We start from the raw sequence: 20,961 nt of genomic DNA on the forward strand, positions 1-20,961 counted from the left end.
TTAACACAAGCTCTGTAGTGCTCCAGACATCATCTATCACAAACGTCATGCACGCCTAACCACAGAAACATGGATCATCACCTATCATAGAAGCCTTTGTACCCACAGGTTACATCATCCATTGTGCAGACCTTGCATATCGGTATGGAGGCGGCTGCGCTGTTGTCCATAGGTTCTGCTGGTCCTGCACCCTAGATAGATAAAAGACTACTCCATAAATCTTCTCAGATGATGCTTCTCACTCACTGCAACTCAGTCCACCAACTTTGATCTCATCAATAGGTCTCTTGGGGAGAACAAGGACCTACATCCAAGAATACATCCACTCTTTCCTACCTCATCCATCCGACACATCCACAACACCCTCATGGGTGACATGGTTCAGAATGTCAAGAAACATATTCCGACCTCATCAACACCTTATAAACAACTTCAGCAAGTTTCTGCAAAAACATGTGAGGCCTGGCAAAATATGCAGAATTCGGTGTGTTAAAACCAGATTGCAAATGTTATGCCTGGTTTCCCTGTTGAAAACTGAGAATAGGAAGTATTTACCACATGAGCTAAATACCCCACCCTATCCCGACAATCTTGTAATTAGGGCCTTTGTGAGAAAATAATACTCAAAAACCTTTCTAGCCCCCACAGGAGTCACTAGGATTAAATAAGACTTTTCTTCTTGGAAGACTCCGGCATGTTGAAGAAAATACAGAAGTCTCTAAATCAGTCACCTAGCCACAAAGCGAAGTACAAGATTTATGTTCTGTGGAAGAAGGCGATAGATGTACTATCAAGCACAGAAAACGTCAAATTCTCAGAGGAGGGTTGGAGCTTCGATTCAATCTACTGGACTGGCTAGATTTTGGATCATAAAAGAGTTGGCTAGGCTACTGACAGTCTGACTGTTTTCAATACTAGCTGCTGTATTGAGATACTGTAGTACCATTGACAACCAAGAGAACCCAGCCTGATGTGGCATGTGAACTTGTTAAGATCTACTGCTGGAGAAACTCACCTTCCTGCACCATTTCAACATCCACTCCTGATAGGAAGATTTATTAACAGACCCTTATCTGTGTGAATGTGAAGGAGTTAATTTTCTGTATTGGTGGACTCATCTTTACGGTGTTCGGCACATGATTAGAAGAACCAGATTCTTGTGTGGTGATCGGAGTGATGGAATTGGTCGAGATAGCTCCTACATACAAGCATTGATGGAACTGGAAAGAAAGAAGGCTCTGAAACTGACTTCAGAGACATAGAGCAGACCTAGAGCATAGGCGTTTGAAAGGCTTCTCTTGATGCCACACTTACAAATGCAGACAGACTCTTCACCTCAGGCTGTAGCTGTACCTTTTCTGGTATCAGAATGAAATCTAGACACATTTGGTCTTGCTTATCCAAGTAGGATCTATTGCATCAGGAAAAAGATCAATGTCTGAAATTCTGTGGTTCGTATCAAAGGTAAAAATACTCCTCCCAGAGATGAGAATAGCTCTAGGATGGGATCATTTACTATCTGGAAGGAGAGAATTGGAACAAGTCATCTCACAGTATAAAGCCAAAAATAACTTGCCTCTCTCGGTGGCTTGGGAGTTGCATTATGGCAGCGAACACACAGGGCCAGACACCACATTATATGTACATATGGTTCTGTCACTGACACTTGTTTTTAGTAAAACTATTGGACCTAAACCACAAAATCATCACGAGATATCTGTGAAATATTTAAACAGTGGGTGAAAATGGCAGGTAAATATGTTCGTTGTTCCGGATCCTGATATATATGGAGCACTGAAAAAAGCAACTGCTGTTACCAGTGCAAGAGGTGCCTTTATGTTCCTATCTCTTTCAGAAAAGACATTGGTAATTCAGTGGTGGACACTGCCTAACTCGGAATTGGTTGATTGCTGAAAAATCTTAGAGTGATTAGAAACACCCGAGATGAAGAATCTGCAGGAGGACTTGGCCATTAGAAAGATGTGGTCCAAGAAATGTATTAATCCTAAGTAACTCACAAACAACAAAACAAGCAAACCTTTTAATAAAAAACTCAAAATAAAACCGGACAAGAAGTTTGGTAGAAGACAAACACAGCCCCAAGACTCAAAAGCGACAAAATACTTCCAAAAAGGATCACGCTTCTAGAATGGTAAGCATCAACAGACCACATTGAGACGATAAGTGGTTACATGAACTAGGCTCATGAAAAGGCACAGGCCCATTGTCTGATCGAAGTCAAAATTGTGATATTGGGCAGTCCACTCATTAAAACATTTTCAGTAATCAAGTTCATACTGAGTCCAGTAAGTTGATGAGGGAGCCATTACTTTTCTGCACAGAAGCAACACACTCTCAGTGAGAAGTGATTTGTGGAACATTTAGAGAAACCTTGACAGACTTGTTCCGCAAACTATCAAAGAAAAAAATTAATTTCTTAACAAAATAACACAAACAAAATAAGTAGTGCATCGTCAGTACATTCACATCGGCATACCAGAATTTATTGTGTTTTGACTCAGTCCACGTAATGGAATGCTATCATCTCGTTTTTTTATGTATTTTAGTTCCAGTCCAAAAGGTTCACTGTTGAAAAAAAGAGAACAAAAAAATATTATAAATTGGTGTTCTCGCTCCTGCTTTAACCAAAGCAGTGAAAATGAATGGGGCTGAACAACATGACATTAAGAGCAACTGTAATAAAAACTCATAGGTGAATTTATTCCTAGAGTGCAAAAGTCAATACCACAGTTGAGGGAAGGGAACCGAACAGTGGTAATAAATAGTATATTGCACTGTGCATCTCTATATACATTTACAATAGGACAAAATCCGAGGAGCCTATTGAAAATACTTATTAATCTGTATATATCGTATTTTCTGCACTCAGAATGGAAGAAACATACTTTCAGGAATGGTATACCTTATTGATTAGAAGTCTGCCCCATTCTATTGTCAGGCAATTTTCTGTTATTGACATTTGAATAGTGCAGTCTATTAACAGGATTCTGAATTTATTATTGCAGGCCATAATCAGTTGTGTTTGTATGGTTTAAGGCTGTGAGCAAGACTTAGATGGAAATGTTTAATCATGGGTATCTAATTGTGGGGGTACAGGTCTTATTCAGGGAGTCATTGGTATATGTTCTGGTTGTGGAATTTTTTTAAGAATGCTTATGTATCTTTGCCGAGTAACATGCCCCATGGTTATACTTCATCCAAGTGTAGTGTCGTTAGCTGTGTAGCATATCTGATCTGTGTTGGAAGAATGCAGGATATTCAGTCTAATGCGCTATGTTTAAGACAGCTGCATATAGGATATAAAATCCAATCTATTTCGTTGCCTTTGAAGTGTCTCAGTCACGAGTGTGATAAATACTAATCAGATGCTCCCATATGCAGCATACTACTGCTGTGTTGGACATCTGTGAATTTTGTCAAAATTCTCCAGCAATCTAAGACTTAATATATTCTGTTGTGTTTAAGTGGTATATTTTGGTGACTAGTGTAGTTGGGTATGAAACTAAAGCTGCCAATATGACATATCTATTGTGCTTGGTATATGTAAGATTTGTATTATGAATCAAGAAAAAGCCAACAATTTAGAGAACCCGGGGGTAATAAACCGCATTGTAAAAAAAAAAAAGTATTCACGTAGGCAATTAGTCAAATAAGCAAGAGACAAAAAGGTCTACGTTAATCTCAAGGCCAAACAATAATTCATCCACGGCAAACGTAGAGCAGACAGATGAGCGATGTTATATTGCAATTTATTTATTCACTGTACATTATTGAAGCTTTTAATAGTTTAATGCAAGATCCAGGGCTCGCAGTTACATGAGAAAACATGCAGTGATAAGTGAGTGATGAAGAAGAACAAAAGTTACTTACCTGTAATCTGTGGTTCTCTAGTATTGGTATCTTTCATAGATTCACATGCCTGAATCATTCCCCGTCGTCGGAGTGGGAGTCCCACAGTAAATAAAAATAGCAACATACATGCAAATAGAAACCATATCATAGGTAACCTAGAACCAGGAAGTAAAGTAGCCATAAATCAAAAGGAAAAAATTCTCCACTTTCATGACTCGACTAAGTCATTATATATAGTCCAAACTACAGCCAATAAGGTGACAGCACCCTCCAGAATGTTCTCCTCAGAGGCTCAGGCTCTCAGATTTTCTAGCACAAGTGTGATCCAGAGTGAAAAGTGCATAGAACAGCCTCTGAGGAGAGGTGGGTGGGTGGGTTGCATGTGAATCCATGAAAGTTACCAATACTGGAGAACCACAGATTACAGGTAAGTAACTTTAGTTCTTCTCCAGTATTGGGGTATCTTTCATAGATTCACATGCCTGAATCAGAGTAGAGAGCAGTAACTCCATAACAATACTAGTGATATTATCATCACAACACACATATGCATAACACAGGCAATATGTAATCACAGATATAGATCTTTCTATACATATTTACATATATATTACCTACTGGCGGTCGCCAGTAGGTAGTTATAGTTAGGACCACGTTTCCATAGGAAATCCGCAACATTCTATTTTGAATAACTTTGGCGCCGGTCGACGAATCCTCGCGAATTTTTCAAAATAGGTGGGGCGCTACGCTCCGCTCCTACCCTGAAAGTCTCGGGGGGATTCATCAAGCGGGGGCTGAGATAAAAGGGGGGTCCCAAAACGCGTTTTTCCCATGCATTTTTCCATAGGACCTTTAGACAGAGCTACAGCCCGAACGGCTGAACAGAATTTAATGAAATTTGGCATAGAGGTAGTCCCCAGGTCAAGGAAGTGCCTTTTGTAGGTTTGGTGTAAATCTGTTCAGTAGATTCTGAGAAAATAGCCTTTAAATCAATATATATATCTGAGCCAGCTTACGGTGCGCTTACCGTACGCGTACGGTGATGTGCGCGAGCGCGATTCTGATTGGCCGTTAGATCTTAGTAAACAATCGAATCGGTCGAAACCAGGAAGCGGCGGGCGCCATTTTCTCTCTGGCACTCTGACAGGGGGTTGAAAAACAAAGTGCAAAAACATGTAAAGGGGCTGTTTAGACAGCTCCCAAGCACCTAGCCATGTCGAGGGAGTCCCCAACGATCCCCCAAGTGAAAAAAGGCAATTTTCATTTTTTCGAAAATTTCGCCGATTACGCTTACCGTACTCGTACGGTAGCAAATAATAAAATAAAAAAAAAAATATCCACATTCTCCCCACCCCGTGTGCAAAAGGTGCCTGAAGGGCACCTTTTGTGCATGGCTTATTAGAGCTAAACAAAACATATATTTTACCTGTCACAACGATGCTCATCATATGTCCTCCATGTGCGCACGGTGCGCGAAGCGCATCGTGCGTTCATGGCCCATCTAGCGTAACGTGGGCACGCGGTGCGCGAAGCGCACCGCGTGCTCACTGTGCGCGCACGGTGCACGAAGCGCACCGTGCGCGCACGGAACGAACTGCGTTAAGTGGGCGCGCACGCCACAAATGGCGTAAAGTAACTTAGCATTTAAAAAACCGTACAAATTCACTGAAAAAACCATAGGTTTCACACACGTTATAGTTAGGAATTAGCATTTAAAAAACCTTGCAAATTCACTGAAAAAACCATAGGTTTCACACATGTTATAGTTAGCTGGACATTTTACTGATAAAAAACCAATGAAATTCCTCCGTTATAGTTACTGTAGGCAACTATAACTCACGCGACCGTAATCCTCTGCTGATGACATATGTGTCTTTATGAAAAAAAAATATTTGTAATATATGTATAGCTAAAATTTAATGGAAGAAGACATGGGCAAATAAGTGTCTAAATACAGTATTAGCATCAGCAGAGGATTACGGTCGCGTGAGTTATAGTTGCCTACAGTAACTATAACGGGGGAATTTCATTGGTTTTTTTATCAGTAAAATGTCCAGCTAACTATAACATGTGTGAAACCTATGGTTTTTTCAGTGATATATATACACACACACACACATGAACAATGCAATCATAGAAGATCTGTATGTCAGAAATAGCAAAGAGGAGGAGGGAAGAACAGAGGCTCACCTTGTTTAAAAAGATTACGGAGAACCGCCTGCCCCACAGACGTGTAGACATCGCTGGCAGCTTCCAGACAGTAGTGCTTGGTAAAGGTGTGCCTGCTGGACCACGTAGCAGCTCTGCAGATTTGATGAAAAAGCACACCAGCAAAGAGAGCGGTAGAGGAAGAGATTGCTCTAGTAGAATGTGCTCTCGGAGTGGTTTGCAATGGTCTGCCTGCGTGCTGATGACAGAAACAGATTGCAGCCGAAATCCAACGAGCAATGGACTGTTTGGATATTGGGTGTCCTGTTCGCATTTTTCCATAAGCTATAAATAACCGATCAGATTTCCGTATTGAAGATGTCCTCTGTAAATAGAATTTGACACCTCTTGACATCAAGAGCATGCAAAGCCCTTTCCGCAGGCGATTGAGGATTAGGAAAGAAAGTCTTTAAAATGACCGGTTCGTTGAGATGGAAGGCCGAAGGTACTTTAGGCATAAAAATGGGGTTAGTGCGTAGCACTACCGAGTTCTTGGTGAATTGAAGGAAGGGCGGTTTAATAGTGAAGGCTTGAATATCACTGACCCGCCTAGCTGATGTGAGAGCCAACAGCAGAGACTTTCCATGAAAGAAACTTCAAATCTGTCCTATGAATAGGTTCAAAGGGGTGTCGCATGAGTTGTGAAAGCACAACGTTACGATGCCAGGATGGAGGTGGACGGCGGATGGGAGTAAACATGCGAAACAATCCTTTGAAGAACTGAATGACCCTAGAGGAGTAAAGAGAGTTGGACCCATCCTGCCGGAATCTTGAGATAGCCGCTAAGAATACTTTAAGAGTAGAATGGGAAAGGCCTGATCTTGTCAAATGTAAAAAGAAATCCAATGGATTGGATGAATGTTGGCGACTTGACACCACAGGCAAAATAGTTTCCATTTGAGCCTGTATGTCTTTATTGTGGAAGGCACTCTAGCATTGGCCAAGACTTCCCTACAGTTCGTAGGAATGTTTAAGTGAGCGAATTCAAGGTGTTCAGACGCCAGGCAGATAAGCGCAGAGATGCAGGATCCGGGTGGCAGATTTGTCTGTTCTGCATGGATAAAAGGTTTGGTATTGGTTGCAACTGAATGGGATCACATTTGGAGAGAAGGAGAAGTTCGGTGAACCAGAACTGGCGAGGCCACCAGGGAGCTATGAGTATGAGGCGACAAGGCTCCTTCATTTTCCGGAGAACACTGGGAACCGGTGGAAAAGCGTAGGCGAACAAGTTACTTACCTTCGGTAACGATGTATCTGTAAGAAACATTAGTTAGATTCCTCACCTTAGAATATCCCCAGGCGTCAGGCTGGATCCGGAAAGAATTTTGTAGCAATACCCCTTGTGCATCGCTAGGTGTCGTCTGCGGTTCCGCGTCAGTCGTTGGCGTCGTGCGCCGGTATGAAGGAGTACTTAGACGCCGCCCTCGCGCGCTGACGTCAGTTCTTGTACATAGCTTTCCGCGCCAGGAACGCAGAGCCATGCAAGAGACCGACACTGGTGCCAAAAAGTCTAGGGCCCTGAACAGGATGACCTTAACCCTAGATGTCGGTTCGCAGAGCGGGGAGGATGGGTGGGTCGGTGAGGAATCCAACTAATGTTTCTTACAGATACATCGTTACCGAAGGTAAGTAACTTGTTCATCTGAAAGAAACACGTTAGTTAGATTCCTCACCTTAGAATAGATACCCCAGCAATACCAACCCCGGTGGAGGGTCTGCGAACCAAGATCACACCAGAAAGTCTTGGAGAACAGAACGGCCAAAGAAGCCATCTCTCCGGACTTGACTGTCCAGGCAATAGTGCTTGGCGAACGTGTGCAGTGAGGCCCAAGTTGCCGCCTGACAGATGTCCTGCAAGGGAACTCCCCGTCCCAGGGCAGTAGTCGCCGCCGTGGCCCGGGTGGAATGGGCTCTCAGCCCAACAGGAGGGTCCCTTTTCGCCAAGGAGTAACAAACTTTTATACACAAGACGACCCACCGTGAGATGGTCAGTTTGTGTACGGCTCTCCCCTTCTTAGCACCTACATATCCAACAAAAAGTTGGCTGTCCACCCGGAACTGTCTGGTGCGGTCCAGATAGAAGGAGAGCGCACGTTTTGGGTCCAGACGGTGGAGCCTCTCTTCCTCTTTCGAAGGATGCGGAGGCGGAAAGAAGGTGGGTAAAGTGACCGATTGCCCGATGTGAAAGGGGGTCACCACTTTCGGAAGAAAAGAAGGACGAGTCCGGAGGACAACCTTGTCCGGATGAACAGAAAGAAAGGGAGGCTTAGATGACAGAACCTGGAGCTCACTCACCCGTCTAGCCGAGGTGAAAGCAACCAGGAAAGCAGTCTTAAGAGACAGAAGACTAAGTGGACAATTGCGAAGGGGCTCAAAAGGAGCGCACATCAGAAAGGTCAAGACAAGATTCAAGTCCCACTGAGGCATTACGAAGGGGACAGGGGGAAACATGTGAGTAATGCCTTTAAGAAAGCTGATCAGGAAGCCGTAAGAAAGCAGAGATTACAGAAAGATAACCTTTCAAGGTGCCCAGAGCAGAACCCTGCTGGGCCAAAGAAAGAAGAAAGAGTAGAACCTCAGAAAGAGGGGCGGAAAGGGCATCCACAGCCTTTGCTGTGCACCATGCCACAAATTTGTTCCACCTGCAGGTGTATACCGATTTTGTGGAGGGACGCCTGGCTGCCAGAATCACATCACAGACTTCAGGAGGCAAGTCAAATGGCATCAACTGTCGCCGCTCAATCTCCACGCATGGAGGTGGAGACTGGACAGGTTCGGGTGGAGGACCGTCCCCTGCTGCTGCGACAGAAGGTCCTCCTGAAGAGGCAGTCGTATCGGAGGATCGATTGACATACTGAGTAGCTCGGGATACCAATACCTTTGTGCCCAATACGGAGCCACTAAGATGACTTGGGCCCGGTCGCGCCTGATCTTCTTCAGCACTCTGGGCAGAAGTGGTATAGGTGGAAAGGCGTACAACAGACCGCAACTCCACTTGCGACGAAAAGAGTCTCCGAGCGAGTGCCGCCTTGGAAATTCCAACGCGCTGAACTGCTGACATTGTGCGTTCTCTTCGGTGGCGAATAGATCTAACCAAGGCTCTCCCCACTGCAGAAAGAGACCTTGCGCCACGTCCGAGTTCAGACGCCATTCGTGATCCATCATGCACCCGCGGCTGAGTTCGTCCGCTCTGGCATTCAGAGAGCCCGCCAGATGTTGAACCACCAGGATGATGCCCTGGTGTTCCAGCCATGTCCAGAGGCGCAGAGCCTCCTGACAAAGAGTCCACGACCCCACCCTGCCCTGTTTGTTGCAATACCACATGGCGGTGGTGTTGTCCGAACACCTGCACAACACTTCCCCGGACAGAGGGAAGGAAGGCTTTCAGTGCAAGCCGGATCGCTCTCAGCTCCAACAGGTTGATATGGAGTTGAGACTCCGCCGGAGACCAGAGGCCTATGATCTCCGCCTCTCCCATATGGCCCCCCCATCCCAGGAGGGACGCGTCCGTCACTACTACGTGCTCCGGTTGGGGTAGGGAGAGGCCTCTGCCCCTGACCCAATCGCGGTCCGTGAGCCACCACTGCAACGGTTTCGCAGTGCCCTCCGAGATCAAGACATGGTCGGACAGGTTGCCTCGATGCTGGGCCCACTGAAACTTCAGGTCCCACTGCAGAGCCTGCATGCGCCACCTGGCATAATGCACCAACAGGATGCAGGAGGCCATCAGCCCCAGAAGCCGCAGCACCAACCTGACCGAAACCTAGGATAGAGGCCGAAAGATGGGAATCAGAGCCTGAATATTCCGGACCCGCTGTTCCGGAGGATAAGCCCGGAACTGCGCCGAATCGAGCGCCGCTCCGATGAAGAGGAGCTTCTGGGAGGGTCTCAGGTGTGACTTCAGCACGTTGATGGAGAACCCCAGCAAATGAAGGGAGATCGGCTGTAGTCTGGAGGTGGGAGACGACTTGCTGGGGCGAGCCTGCCTTCAACAGCCAGTCGTCGAGATAGGGGAAGACTGGAACCCCCGATCTGCGCAGATGAGCTGCGAGCACCGCCATCACTTTCGTGAACACCCGAGGGGCACTGGTGAGGCCGAAGGGGAGCACGGTGATCTGAAAGTGCTCTTGGCCCACCGTGAACCGCAGGTAACGCCGGTGGGCCGGCAGGACGGGGATGTGTAAATAGGCGTCCTGCAAGTCCAACGCTACCATCCAGTCTCCAGGGTCGAGGGCAGCCAGAACCTGAGCTAAAGTTAGCATCTTGAACCGTTCCTTCCGGAGGAAGGCGTTGATGCTCCTGAGGTCCAAGATAGGGCGTAGGCCCCCTTTGCCCTTCTTGGGAACCAGAAAGTAGTGGGAATAGCAACCACGTCCTACTTCCGGACCGGGAACGCGCTCGACTGCCTCTTTGGCCAAGAGGGCCGTAACTTCCTCCCGCAGAAGATTCAAGTGATCCTCCGATATACGGTGGCACTGCGGTGGCATGGCTGGAGGGGTCAACTCGAAGGGGAGGGAATAGCCCCTTCGGACGATTTGCAGCACCCACCTGTCCGAAGTGATGGGAGCGCCAGTGGAGCAGGTGATGGCGAACTCTGCCGCCCACTGGCGTGGAATGGGCCTGAAAGCTCGGACTAGGAGGGCTTCGAGGCGGATGCTGCCGGGGTGGATGTGGACTGACCGGCACGTTGTCCTCCAGTACCGGCACGGCGGAATCCACGTTCGCGACCGCGTGCAGGTTGGGTCTGTGGCCGGTGGCTAGGCGGACGTGAGGAGGCGCCCCTTCCTTGGCCACGAAAGGGGCGAAGGGCGGAAGTTTGCAGTCGTGGGGCCAAGAGACCCTAGAGTCCTTAAAACGAGCCAGCGCACTATGCGCCTTCTCACCAAAAAGGCGAGTGCCATCAAAGGGCATATCCATGAGGGAACTCTGGACATCCCCCGAAAAAGACGTGGAACGCAGCCAGGCATGGCGCCGGAGCACCACAGTGGTGGAAATCACCCTACCCAGCGAGTCCGTGGTGTCTAGTCCACACCGTATGGCATGTCGTGCTGCATCTCGCCCGTCAGCAAGCGCCTGGGAGAGACGTGTCCGGGCCTCCTCCGGACACAGGGGCAGCACGTCCTCCACCGTATCCCACAGAGTGGGAGAAACGGTCCAAGAGGCAAGCGGTGTTCAAAGACCACAGGCCCAAACTCAGGGAAGAGAACAGCTTCTTTCCGAACTATTCTAGCCTCTTGGATTCCTGATCCGGAGGAGCGGACGGGAAGGAGGATTGGGAAGTGGAGGCCTGGATAACCAGACTCTCGGGGTGGGGTGTTGGGACAGAAAACTGGGGTCGCCCGGAGCAGGGCCACGTTCTGATCCACAGGAGGAACTGTGGAGGGATTGGACCAAGTTCCCTGCAGAACGTCTAGGAGGGTCTCATTGAACTGCAGCAGAGGCTCAGTGGAGCTTGCTGACGGTTGAAGCACCTCTGTGAGGAAGTTAGTCCTCACGGCCACAGCAGGCAGCTCGAGCCCCAGGGCTGCGACCGCCTTGCGCAGCACCACTGAAAAAGCTGCACCTTCCTCCGAGGCCACAGTCGGAGGAGAGATGAAACCAGCGTCTGGGGAAGTGTCCAGAACACTGGCATCCCCCAGTTCGTCTGCCCAGTCCTGTGAAAGTTGGCCCTGTAGGGCCATAGGGTCCTCAGACCCCTCCCAGTCGCCCCTGTCATCCGATTCCTGATAAATAGGAGGCATGATCGGAGCCGGGCGGTAGATGAAACGCTCATCCATCGGCGTCGGGTGCGGCGCCGGGCCCGGTCAGGGGCTAAACCGGGGAACGGTGTCGTCCGGAGACGTCACCGGGGGCGGAACCGGTGTCAGAGGCGTCGTGAGGTCGACCGGCGCCGGCAGAGATCCAGGCCTGGATCCCTCGGGGACCTGCAGCGTCGGGACCGAAGTAGTAGACGGCGCCGGGGCCGGAGCAGCCAGCACGCAAGGTCGCCCAGTCGAACCCGCGGGGTCCGATGGCGCGCCGGCAGAGCCAGGCCCCTCATGGCCGAGAGGAAGGCACTGACCTCCGCCGGAGTCGCGTCAGTCTCAGGGACCGGCGGGTATGGGGACGGACGCGGCTCCTGCGGCTCCAACGGAGCCGCGGGGGTGGGACCACCCTGACCCTCAGCCGAGTCGCGCGACCGGCGAGGGGAGTCCGAAGAGCGGTGTCGCCTCTTGGACTTCTTAGATCGCTTCGACTTACCCGAAGACTTCGAGCCCGACGAGCGATGATGGTGACTGCGGCTCCTCGACCGGTCCTTGGACCTCCTCCTGGACCGGGACCGTGAGCGGCGCGGAGCAGAGTACCGAAGCTCGAGAAGCTTACGGGACCGCTCCCGCCTAGCCTTCGAGGTCAAGGCCTGACAATCGGGGCACGACTCTGCGTCGTGGTCGGCCCCCAGGCAGTAAAGGCACCGGCGATGGTGGTCCGTCACCGACATCAGTCGATGACAGGAGTCACAGGCTTTAAACCCGGGCATCCTACCGGCACCAGAGTCGAGTCGACAGAAGACCAAAAAGAGTCAAAAAAGTTAGTAAAAAATTGATTAAGGGGTAAGCTCTTCCCGGATCGGCGCTGTCTGGCGCGGAAAAAAGAAGAACTGACATCAGCGCGCGAGGGCGGCGTCTAAGTACTCCGACGACGTCATTCCGGCGCACGACGCCAACGACGGACGCGGAGCCGCAGACGACGCCTAGCGACGCGCAAGGGGTATTGCTACAAAAATCTTTCTGGATCCAGCCTGACGCCTGGGGATATTCTAAGGTGAGGAATCTAACTAACGCGTTTCTTTCAGATATAAATCCGCAACAAGTTCATCAAAAACACATTCACGCACGATCCTTTGTGGGGAAGCAAGCATGCGAAGAATGGGCATTTGCGGTTCTGATTGGTCGCGAACAAGTCCAGATCCGGTCGACTCCACTTCTGAAAAATACGATCCAACGTTGGTTGATGGAGCTCCCACTCGTGATTGGAAACTGTCTACCTGCTGAGGGAATCTGCAAGGACGTTGGAAGCTCCCGGGACATGGATTGCTGTTAGAGTTATCCGATGTCAGATCGCCCAATCCCAAATTTGCTGGGCTTGCTGAGACAGTAAAACAGATCTTGTCCCTCCTTGTTTGTTCAAGCAGTGCATACTTGTGTTGTCCGTTCGGATCAACACCGATGCTACGAGAATGATGGTGCGAAAATACTTCAGGGCCAGGAAGATAGCTAGCAACTCTAAGAGATTGATATGCCAAGTCAGTTGTTGAGCATCCCATTTGCCGCTGACGATGAGTCCTTGTAGGTGCGCTCCCCATCCTTTGAGGGAGGCGTCTATGGTGATGACGAAACTTGGAGCTTCCACTAGAAATGAGCAGCCTGCTGTCATGTTCTTTTTGCAAGTCCACCAAAGTAGAGCTTCTCGAATACGAGAATTGATGTGAATGTGATCGTCGAAGGATCCCAAAACCTGTAACCACTGTTTGTTGAGCTCCTCTTGCAGAGGTCTCATCTTGAGACGGCAGTTGGGGCTCAGGGGAATGCAGGATAAAAGCATCCCCAGAAGTGACTTGAACTTCCGGACTGAAACGCACTTTCTTGATCGCATCACTCTCTGTCTGGGGAGAATTGGTACATGAAAATAAGCATCTTGGAGGTTGAGGGTGGTCATGTAATCCCCTGCAGTGAGGAGTTGAAGAATTTCTTGAAGTGTCAGCATCCGGAAGGATAACTTTTTTCTAGATACATTTGTTGAGGGCGCGAAGATCTAAAATGGGGTGCCATTCTCCAGATTCTCTTTATTAGAAAAAATCTGGAATAGAAACCGGTTCCTCTTTGCAACTGAGGAACTACTTCGATAGCTCCTTTTCTTAACATCAAATTTATTTGAGAAAAAAGCTCTGTGAGGTGAGCTGGAGGTGGTCCTTTTGGAGGAGAATTCCGAGGAAGTTTTACAAATTCTAGAACATGGCCTCTGGCCACAATGTCCAAGACCCATTTGTCTGTTATTATACCTGACCAGTTTGAGTAAAAACGGGAGATACTTCCTCCAACTTTTAAAGGGGTAAGCAGAAGAGCAGGTGGCAGTTGGCACTGCTTCTTAGACGTATCACGTCCGCGGTAGGAAGACTTTCTTCTGTTTTGTGGATAAGAGGTAGTTGGTTGTTGCCTGAAGGATTGTTGACGCTGAGAAGAGTAACGTTGGTTACTCTGATAGGACTGGTACTGTCTTTGCTGGTTATAGCCTCCTCGATCAGAGAAGGATCCACGGCCTCCAGCGCCACGAAAATGCGGTTTCCGAAATTGAAGAGTACCAAGACATCTTGCTGTCTCGGAAACCTTTTTAATGGCCTGGAGGGCCTCGTCAACATGCTGACCAAAAAGAGACTCGCCGTCAAAGGCCATATCAATTATTTTAACCTGAACCTCCTGGCGAAATCATGTAGCTTTTGGCCAGCCCTGCCAGTTGTCGAAAACCGATAGATGCAACATCCACAGCCGAATCAATAATCTCAGCAAAGATTCGTTCCCCCTCCTGAAGAATTTTGAGCGCCTCAGACTTAGAAGGCTCAGGCAACATGTCGATGTAGGGAGAAATGTTCGACCACATCTGTCTATCATATCAACCTAGAATGGCCAGTGAATTAGCTGCATGGACGGTCGTTGCTGCCATGGTCGAAACTTTCTTCCCAATAGCGTCCAGACGTCTCCCATCCCGATCAGGAGGAGGGATTCCGCGCTCGTCGTTGAGCTGCTTGGGTGATAACGGAATCTGCCTTTGGCTGACCCATCAGACATGCTGGAGAATTGTCTGGTGCCTTGTCAACTGGAGGAAAGTCAACCGGAGCAGGAGTAGATGGAGACGGAGTTTGTATCTGGTAGTCGTCCCATTCTGTAAGGAGTGATCTGTCATCCAGTTCTCCTTCCACCCTATCGTCATCCGTGGTGTGAGTGTCCTGAGAGTGATGCGAAGGTACCGGAGAATGTGGTCTGGACGACCTCAATGCTGATGAAGATTGAGGAACAGGTGTAGGTGGTATAGAAGAAGCCGATTCAGATGGAGGGAAACGGCGATAATCGTCCAACATGTATTGTAGGTTATTTAGAAGAGCCAAAGGCATTTGGGCCGTAGGAATTGGATCTGGAGCTGAAGGAACAGTCTCCTGGCAGAAATCATCTTCTTGATCCACATCTTGATATTTAATGAAGAGCTCGGAAGGGCTCCTGGCAGTACAAAACCTATCGCCCTCATCCAATTCTTCATCATCCTCTTCATAATCCAAAAACTGCTCAGGTAACACAAGAGGAACCTTAGAAGGGGAGGAGTGAATTGGCGAGAGAACCTACAAGCAGGCATGGTCTCAGGGTAATGAGGTGGATGTCAATTTTAGACAAGGTTCTCATGGGGATAGATCTGTTCGAAGTGGGTAAGCTACTCTCTTGGGCAGGCCTAGAGCTCATGTTTGAAGGAGCAACAGAGGCAGCCTAAACCAAATGGGATGCACAATAAAGAGGACAAGAGAGGGGCAAGTTTATGAAAATAACCTAAGTGAAGAAGACTAATTTCAGCAAGTGGCCCAGGTCCATCTGGAAACTGTGACAACTGAAAACCTACGGTGTGGGGATTATCAAAATTCACTACCACAAAATCACCATGAAAGGTTTTTAATTGAGGACCAATCCATGCATAGATGACCTAGATGCTCTGCCAGCGTTGCAGTCTCTCTGAGTCTATTTTGCAAAACCTTGCTTTTCGACTCCTGTCCATTGGGCATCTAGGTCCATGCTCTTAGGTTCTTTCCCATGAGCTCTCCGCTAGTGTTGGGACATCTCTTACGCTCTATAAGTGCCATGAATTGAACTGAATTCATAGAACTCTCCTAGCCATTAAAATGGACTTGAACAACTATCGGTCATACCCAAATGCTTGTTAATCCAATGAACCACCTTATTCTTCAAACACATACAATATTCCACTGTTAGGAGCTAATAAGGGGACATTGGCCAGAACATCATAAGACGTAGCAGCAGAAGATAATCCTAACTTACAAGGCACCAAATTAGAGGACCAAGAAGAAAACAAATCTTTACTGAATGCCTCACTAGTTGCAGCACCAATTATGGGGACGGGCAAAGATGAGAATCCAAGGCCTTCCCTTGGTTGTAATAAACGTGAATCAGCCTGTAGTAAAAAAAAAAAAATTTTTAAAACCTGCATGGAATTTGGGGTAATAGACCTCACATCATGCGAGCTTCCAGACGGACGCACTGGTTCACGGACTGGATCAGGATGGCACAGAGCCCTCTGCTGGGGAGAAGTAGCTGTAGGCAAAGCCCTCTCTCTCTCGAGCAAAACAGGGGGATCTCTTCTAACAAATTCATTAGCCAAGGAGGCTTTAAAAAGACCACGACCCCCTGCTAGTAATAGCATCCTCAATCTTGGAAAGTCTGAGTTAACAGGAATGGTACAGTGGAAACAACCAAAGTTTCAAGGTCAGCTGACACATTTTCTGCAAGTCTTTCAACAAACGCATTACAACGATCCTCAGATGATGAACAACCTGGGAGGACAGAGGGGGAGGTTGATTGGCTGAGGCAAAGAACCTCTGGCAAAGCGTTTCTTCTTAACAGCAGCCATAGGGGCTGACATGGATCCATTTAGGGAGGGCCACCCATCATTTGCGCTTGAAAAGTGGTTTGAATCTGTAATAGATACGTCCTGTCTGCAGTTAGATAGAGGGAGACCTGTTGGAGAGCATGTTGATACAATCGAGGTGGCAGGATCCACAACATCATATCGAATACCAGTCACTCACTCAGGGTGACCAACTGCCTGGGTGCCAAGGTCAAGTTCCACCTCAACAGCACTAATTTCTTCCATGATAGCCTCCACTGCTGAAGTAAGAAGCGTCATTATATTTTTGCCATTACACAGAAGTTCACCAACCCACAAGGTCAAATTAAATTTATGTTTACCCATGCTTGTGGGTGAAGTAGATACAAAAGAAACCAAGCCCAAGAGCCATTTTGAGGTCTTGGGATAAATTCTGTGTTGAAGAGAAATTCAGGACGGCAGGGCAGCTGAAGTTCCGCCTCTCCCAGCCTGCAGAAAAGAGGAAGCCTGGCCTCTAATGGGGTGCACATGCTTCTTTTGAGGCAAGCTAAACAGTGTTCCCAGAATGTCCAGAAGGTGAGGAGAGCTGCTGAGAATGCCGGTCTCCTTCCTTTGCTGACCTCCGATCAGGCTGTGCTGTTGTTGCTGCAGAAGAACCTAGGCAACCTGACGCTGCCAGAAAAGAGACCTTTTGAAAAGTCAAAGAATTTAATGAACTGTCTATAGTGTCTCTGGTGTGACTGAAGGCCTAACAGGCTGTGGCTCTTCCTGCTTTAAGTTATTAAAGTACTGTGCCCACTTTGTATCCAAAGAGACAAACTCCATTCAATAGCATGTCCATTACTGTGGCTTGGACATCTTAAGAAAAAAATTTGGAGCTCTCAACCAGGCAGGTCTACATAGGGAGACAGATGAACCATATCCCTGACCACGGACTTGAAATATCCAAACCAGCTCTCACGAGGGGTCTTCATGCAGCCTGGCCATGAAAGACAAATGTGCTGAAATTATCATTTAGATTACCTGGAGATTGGGCACTACAATTGCTACCATGTAACGTAAGGCATGTGTGTATTGCCCCAGGAGGCTTGGGGCACTGAGAGAACGAAATGCTAAACTAAGTAATGCAAGGCCTATTGTCCAAGTCATTCCAATTTGTTTGATTCTCTGTCAGGCAGGTGGATTGGGTAGCATTTCAGGTTCTGTTTGCCACCAGAAGAGGCCTGTATTACAAGCTCTCCCAAGATGGATGATCCCCCGGTGTTTGTATGTTTTTACCATATATCTTATTACAGCAGGCACAGATCGGGCTGTCATCAAAAGGTAGGAGCATTTATGCGGATGTGGAGGATTGTAGAATGGCTGCCAAAACATTGGACTTTAGTTCCACAGATGGAAGAAGTAGGTCTAGCAATGCAGCTGCCTTCTTACGCACCGAGTGGAACAGCAGCAACCGGACCTGGAGGATGGTCTATATCAATGTCTGGAAAGTGTTTTGTCCGCTGGCATTTGGAACACCTGATAATTGGTATTTTACCAGGAGTGAGATGGAAACAGATTACGCGATTGACCAGGATCTGTTGAGCACAATGGGTCATGAACAACTTGGCCTTGCATTACTTGAAGGCATTTGGAAGCATTTTGCAACATTAGTTGCAGATTCTGGAATCATGCCTGAAACCCAAACACTAGACAGTACTCATGTGGATCTGTAATTGATGCATCTGCCACTGGCTGACATGGCATGAACAATGACAATTTTTAGGGGGCAACATCCCTAATACGCTGCACAAAAATAAAAAATAAATTGTCAAATGAGAACATCTCCTAGGAGAAAAACAGATAGAAGAAAGCACCAGATCCTCGCCAAGTAGTGTGGAAAAAGGATTCGACATCATGGCATAGAGGTGGGTGCAATTTGGCTTGCTTAACACCACCAAAAACTCGCTTTCGGCATCGTAAAGGAGCCAGCGCCACCTACCAGCGCAGGCGATTTAGTTCAGAAGTTTCGAGATCCAGTATTGCACTTGGGATATTCAAGAGGTGAGGATTCTAGCGGTAGAAACATCCATCATTAATCTCATTTTTATTAGTCCCCCAACAGACTAAAAAACAATAAAAAAGACTGAAAATGCAAAAACTAACTGCGCTGCAAAGCAGAAACAAAGGTCTATAAAAACGTACTTAGTGGAAGAGGAGTGGCGCAGCGGCCAGGGCAACTGACTCTGGAACCTGAAGGCTTATGGTTTGACGAAAAATAGGTCCAACAAAACAGGATAATTTCAGGATTTTAACGCTGAGCACAGATTGCCTAACTCTCGTCCACCATGCTGGATCACTAGGGTACGCACCCGCACTCGATTCATTTTCATCAGAAATTAAAAGGGGGTTCCGTGAAGGAAAACACAACAGTGGTCCTCTCCAAGATAGACAGCATGTTGCCTCTGCAAAGTAATCATTTCACTGATCCATTCTAAGGCAGAAGGCTTCGCCAACAGCACTATGGTAAGTGATTAGACGTACCACTTTTGACTTCTCCAGGGAACAACACAACCATATGCAAACTGATTAACTTTAAAAACAAAATGAGCCACTCACTTTTCTTTATTTGTTGTACGGGTTGTGGCAACACTAAATCCTGTCTGAATTTCAGGCGAAAATGCATTTGGTCTTGGAAAAGGCATATTTAATTGAACCTGTGCAAATAGTAACAAAGCTTGCATTAGTACAAATCTTTAAAATATCTCAGTCAACAGCATTCATACTACTTTCATTAACCTAGATTCTAGGGTATATACAGTGAAAGAAGTGCTTGAAGTTAGCATTTTTAGGCCACTGACATCATGGATATATAAAGTTTAATTTCCAATTAATCAATCCGGAGAGTATATTTGTGCGGTTAAGGAAAAGGGTATTGTTATGGAAATTAAGTGACAAATTAAAATTAGTCTTTTATAGATATCAGTTCATAATAATAGTTTTAATTCTCTTTATTTGATATCCAGTCTGGCAAAAATACTATACTCTAAACATCAGCAGCAGCTTAAATTCAAATTTTGTGGATTATTTCAAGGGAACTTTAAAAGTTTTAATTTAAAAAAGGAGTACATATTCTCACAAACGTTTAAATATATTTTCCATAAGCAAATGCACTTATCTTTACAAATTAAAAAAAAAACTAGTCCCATTTATGTTAAGTCATGACAACTTATGGCCATTTTCAAAACAATCAAAGTTCAGACTCAGAGGATTTTTGCTTTCCTACGTTTACATTACGCATATGATGGCTGAAATGTATTATCATTTAAACATGCAGTTTACAGAAAAGTGGTCCAGTGTATTTATACATTACAGAGTTAGTCAGAAAACAAAATAAAAAAGTTTTTTAAAAAATCAAGTGCAGTAAAATAAAATGCCTGCCTTTGGTCCAGAGCCTGTTGCATGTGCATACGCCGAGTGCTGACTGGCAATGTTGGTCGAAAACGCTTGTGGGAAGGAATTTTTGAAGGGGACTGCAGAGGATGCAGGATAGTTAGGGCCTGAGTTGGTGATATATTGCCTATTTTCAGGCTGCACAAAAAAAAAAGAGATGGGTAAAGTTGGGATCAATAAAGAAACACCATGAGGACTGTAATTGCTTCTCAACCTTTTCAAACCCATACATAAATGGTTAGAAGAATCATTTTAACAAAAGTGGACTCTGAAATTGGAACGACATTGGGAAAATACACGGCTTCAATGATAAACAAGAATAAGCTATAAAGCTCTACATTTCAAATCCTAAGTGTTTAAAGAGCCAATAACTTAAGAGAAGCAAAACTGAAAACAGCATTTTCATCTGTAAAATAGACTGAAAGAAACTGCATAAAAGTGAATTACATATTTTCAACTTTTTTCACCTAACACCAACAGGAGATAACTATGGAGGAAATGAGATGCAAAATACTATTTTAATCATATAGAGTAATTTTAAATTGAACATGCAATTTAATTCAAGGTAGAGAACCCGTCATTAAAATCAATATTGGTTTTCATTAAACAGTTTGTTCTAACCAGCTCTTCAGTTTAGGTTTGTTTTTTACCTTACATCATACTTTAGAACTCGTGAAATCACTGCACAACCATGAATTGTGGCTTAAAGACATAATATTTTTCACTGACCACAATAAAAAGAAAGAGGGTTGGCAACTAAATTCCAAAAGCTTTATCAGATCCTATTAAATCTTTTGCTCACAGGTCCAC

The 20,961-nt window shown here is 46.5% G+C and overlaps 1 protein-coding gene across 1 annotated transcript in view; it reads right to left on the minus strand.

The window, feature by feature from the left end:
• Nucleotides 1–20,961, minus strand: part of SASS6 (SAS-6 centriolar assembly protein) — a 238,305-nt gene that overhangs the window by 42,875 nt on the left and 174,469 nt on the right. Inside the window, exons 14-16 of the mRNA XM_085601887.1 lie at nt 20,140–20,289; nt 19,318–19,415; nt 2,498–2,586 (exon numbers count right to left, since the gene is read on the minus strand). Of these exons, the coding sequence (XP_085458013.1) occupies nt 2,498–2,586; nt 19,318–19,415; nt 20,140–20,289 (337 nt within the window). The remainder of the gene's footprint in view (nt 1–2,497; nt 2,587–19,317; nt 19,416–20,139; nt 20,290–20,961) is intronic.

This window comes from Triturus cristatus, chromosome 4_2 (genome assembly GCF_964204655.1).
Source record: "Triturus cristatus chromosome 4_2, aTriCri1.1, whole genome shotgun sequence".
NCBI classification, from domain to species: domain Eukaryota; kingdom Metazoa; phylum Chordata; class Amphibia; order Caudata; family Salamandridae; genus Triturus; species Triturus cristatus.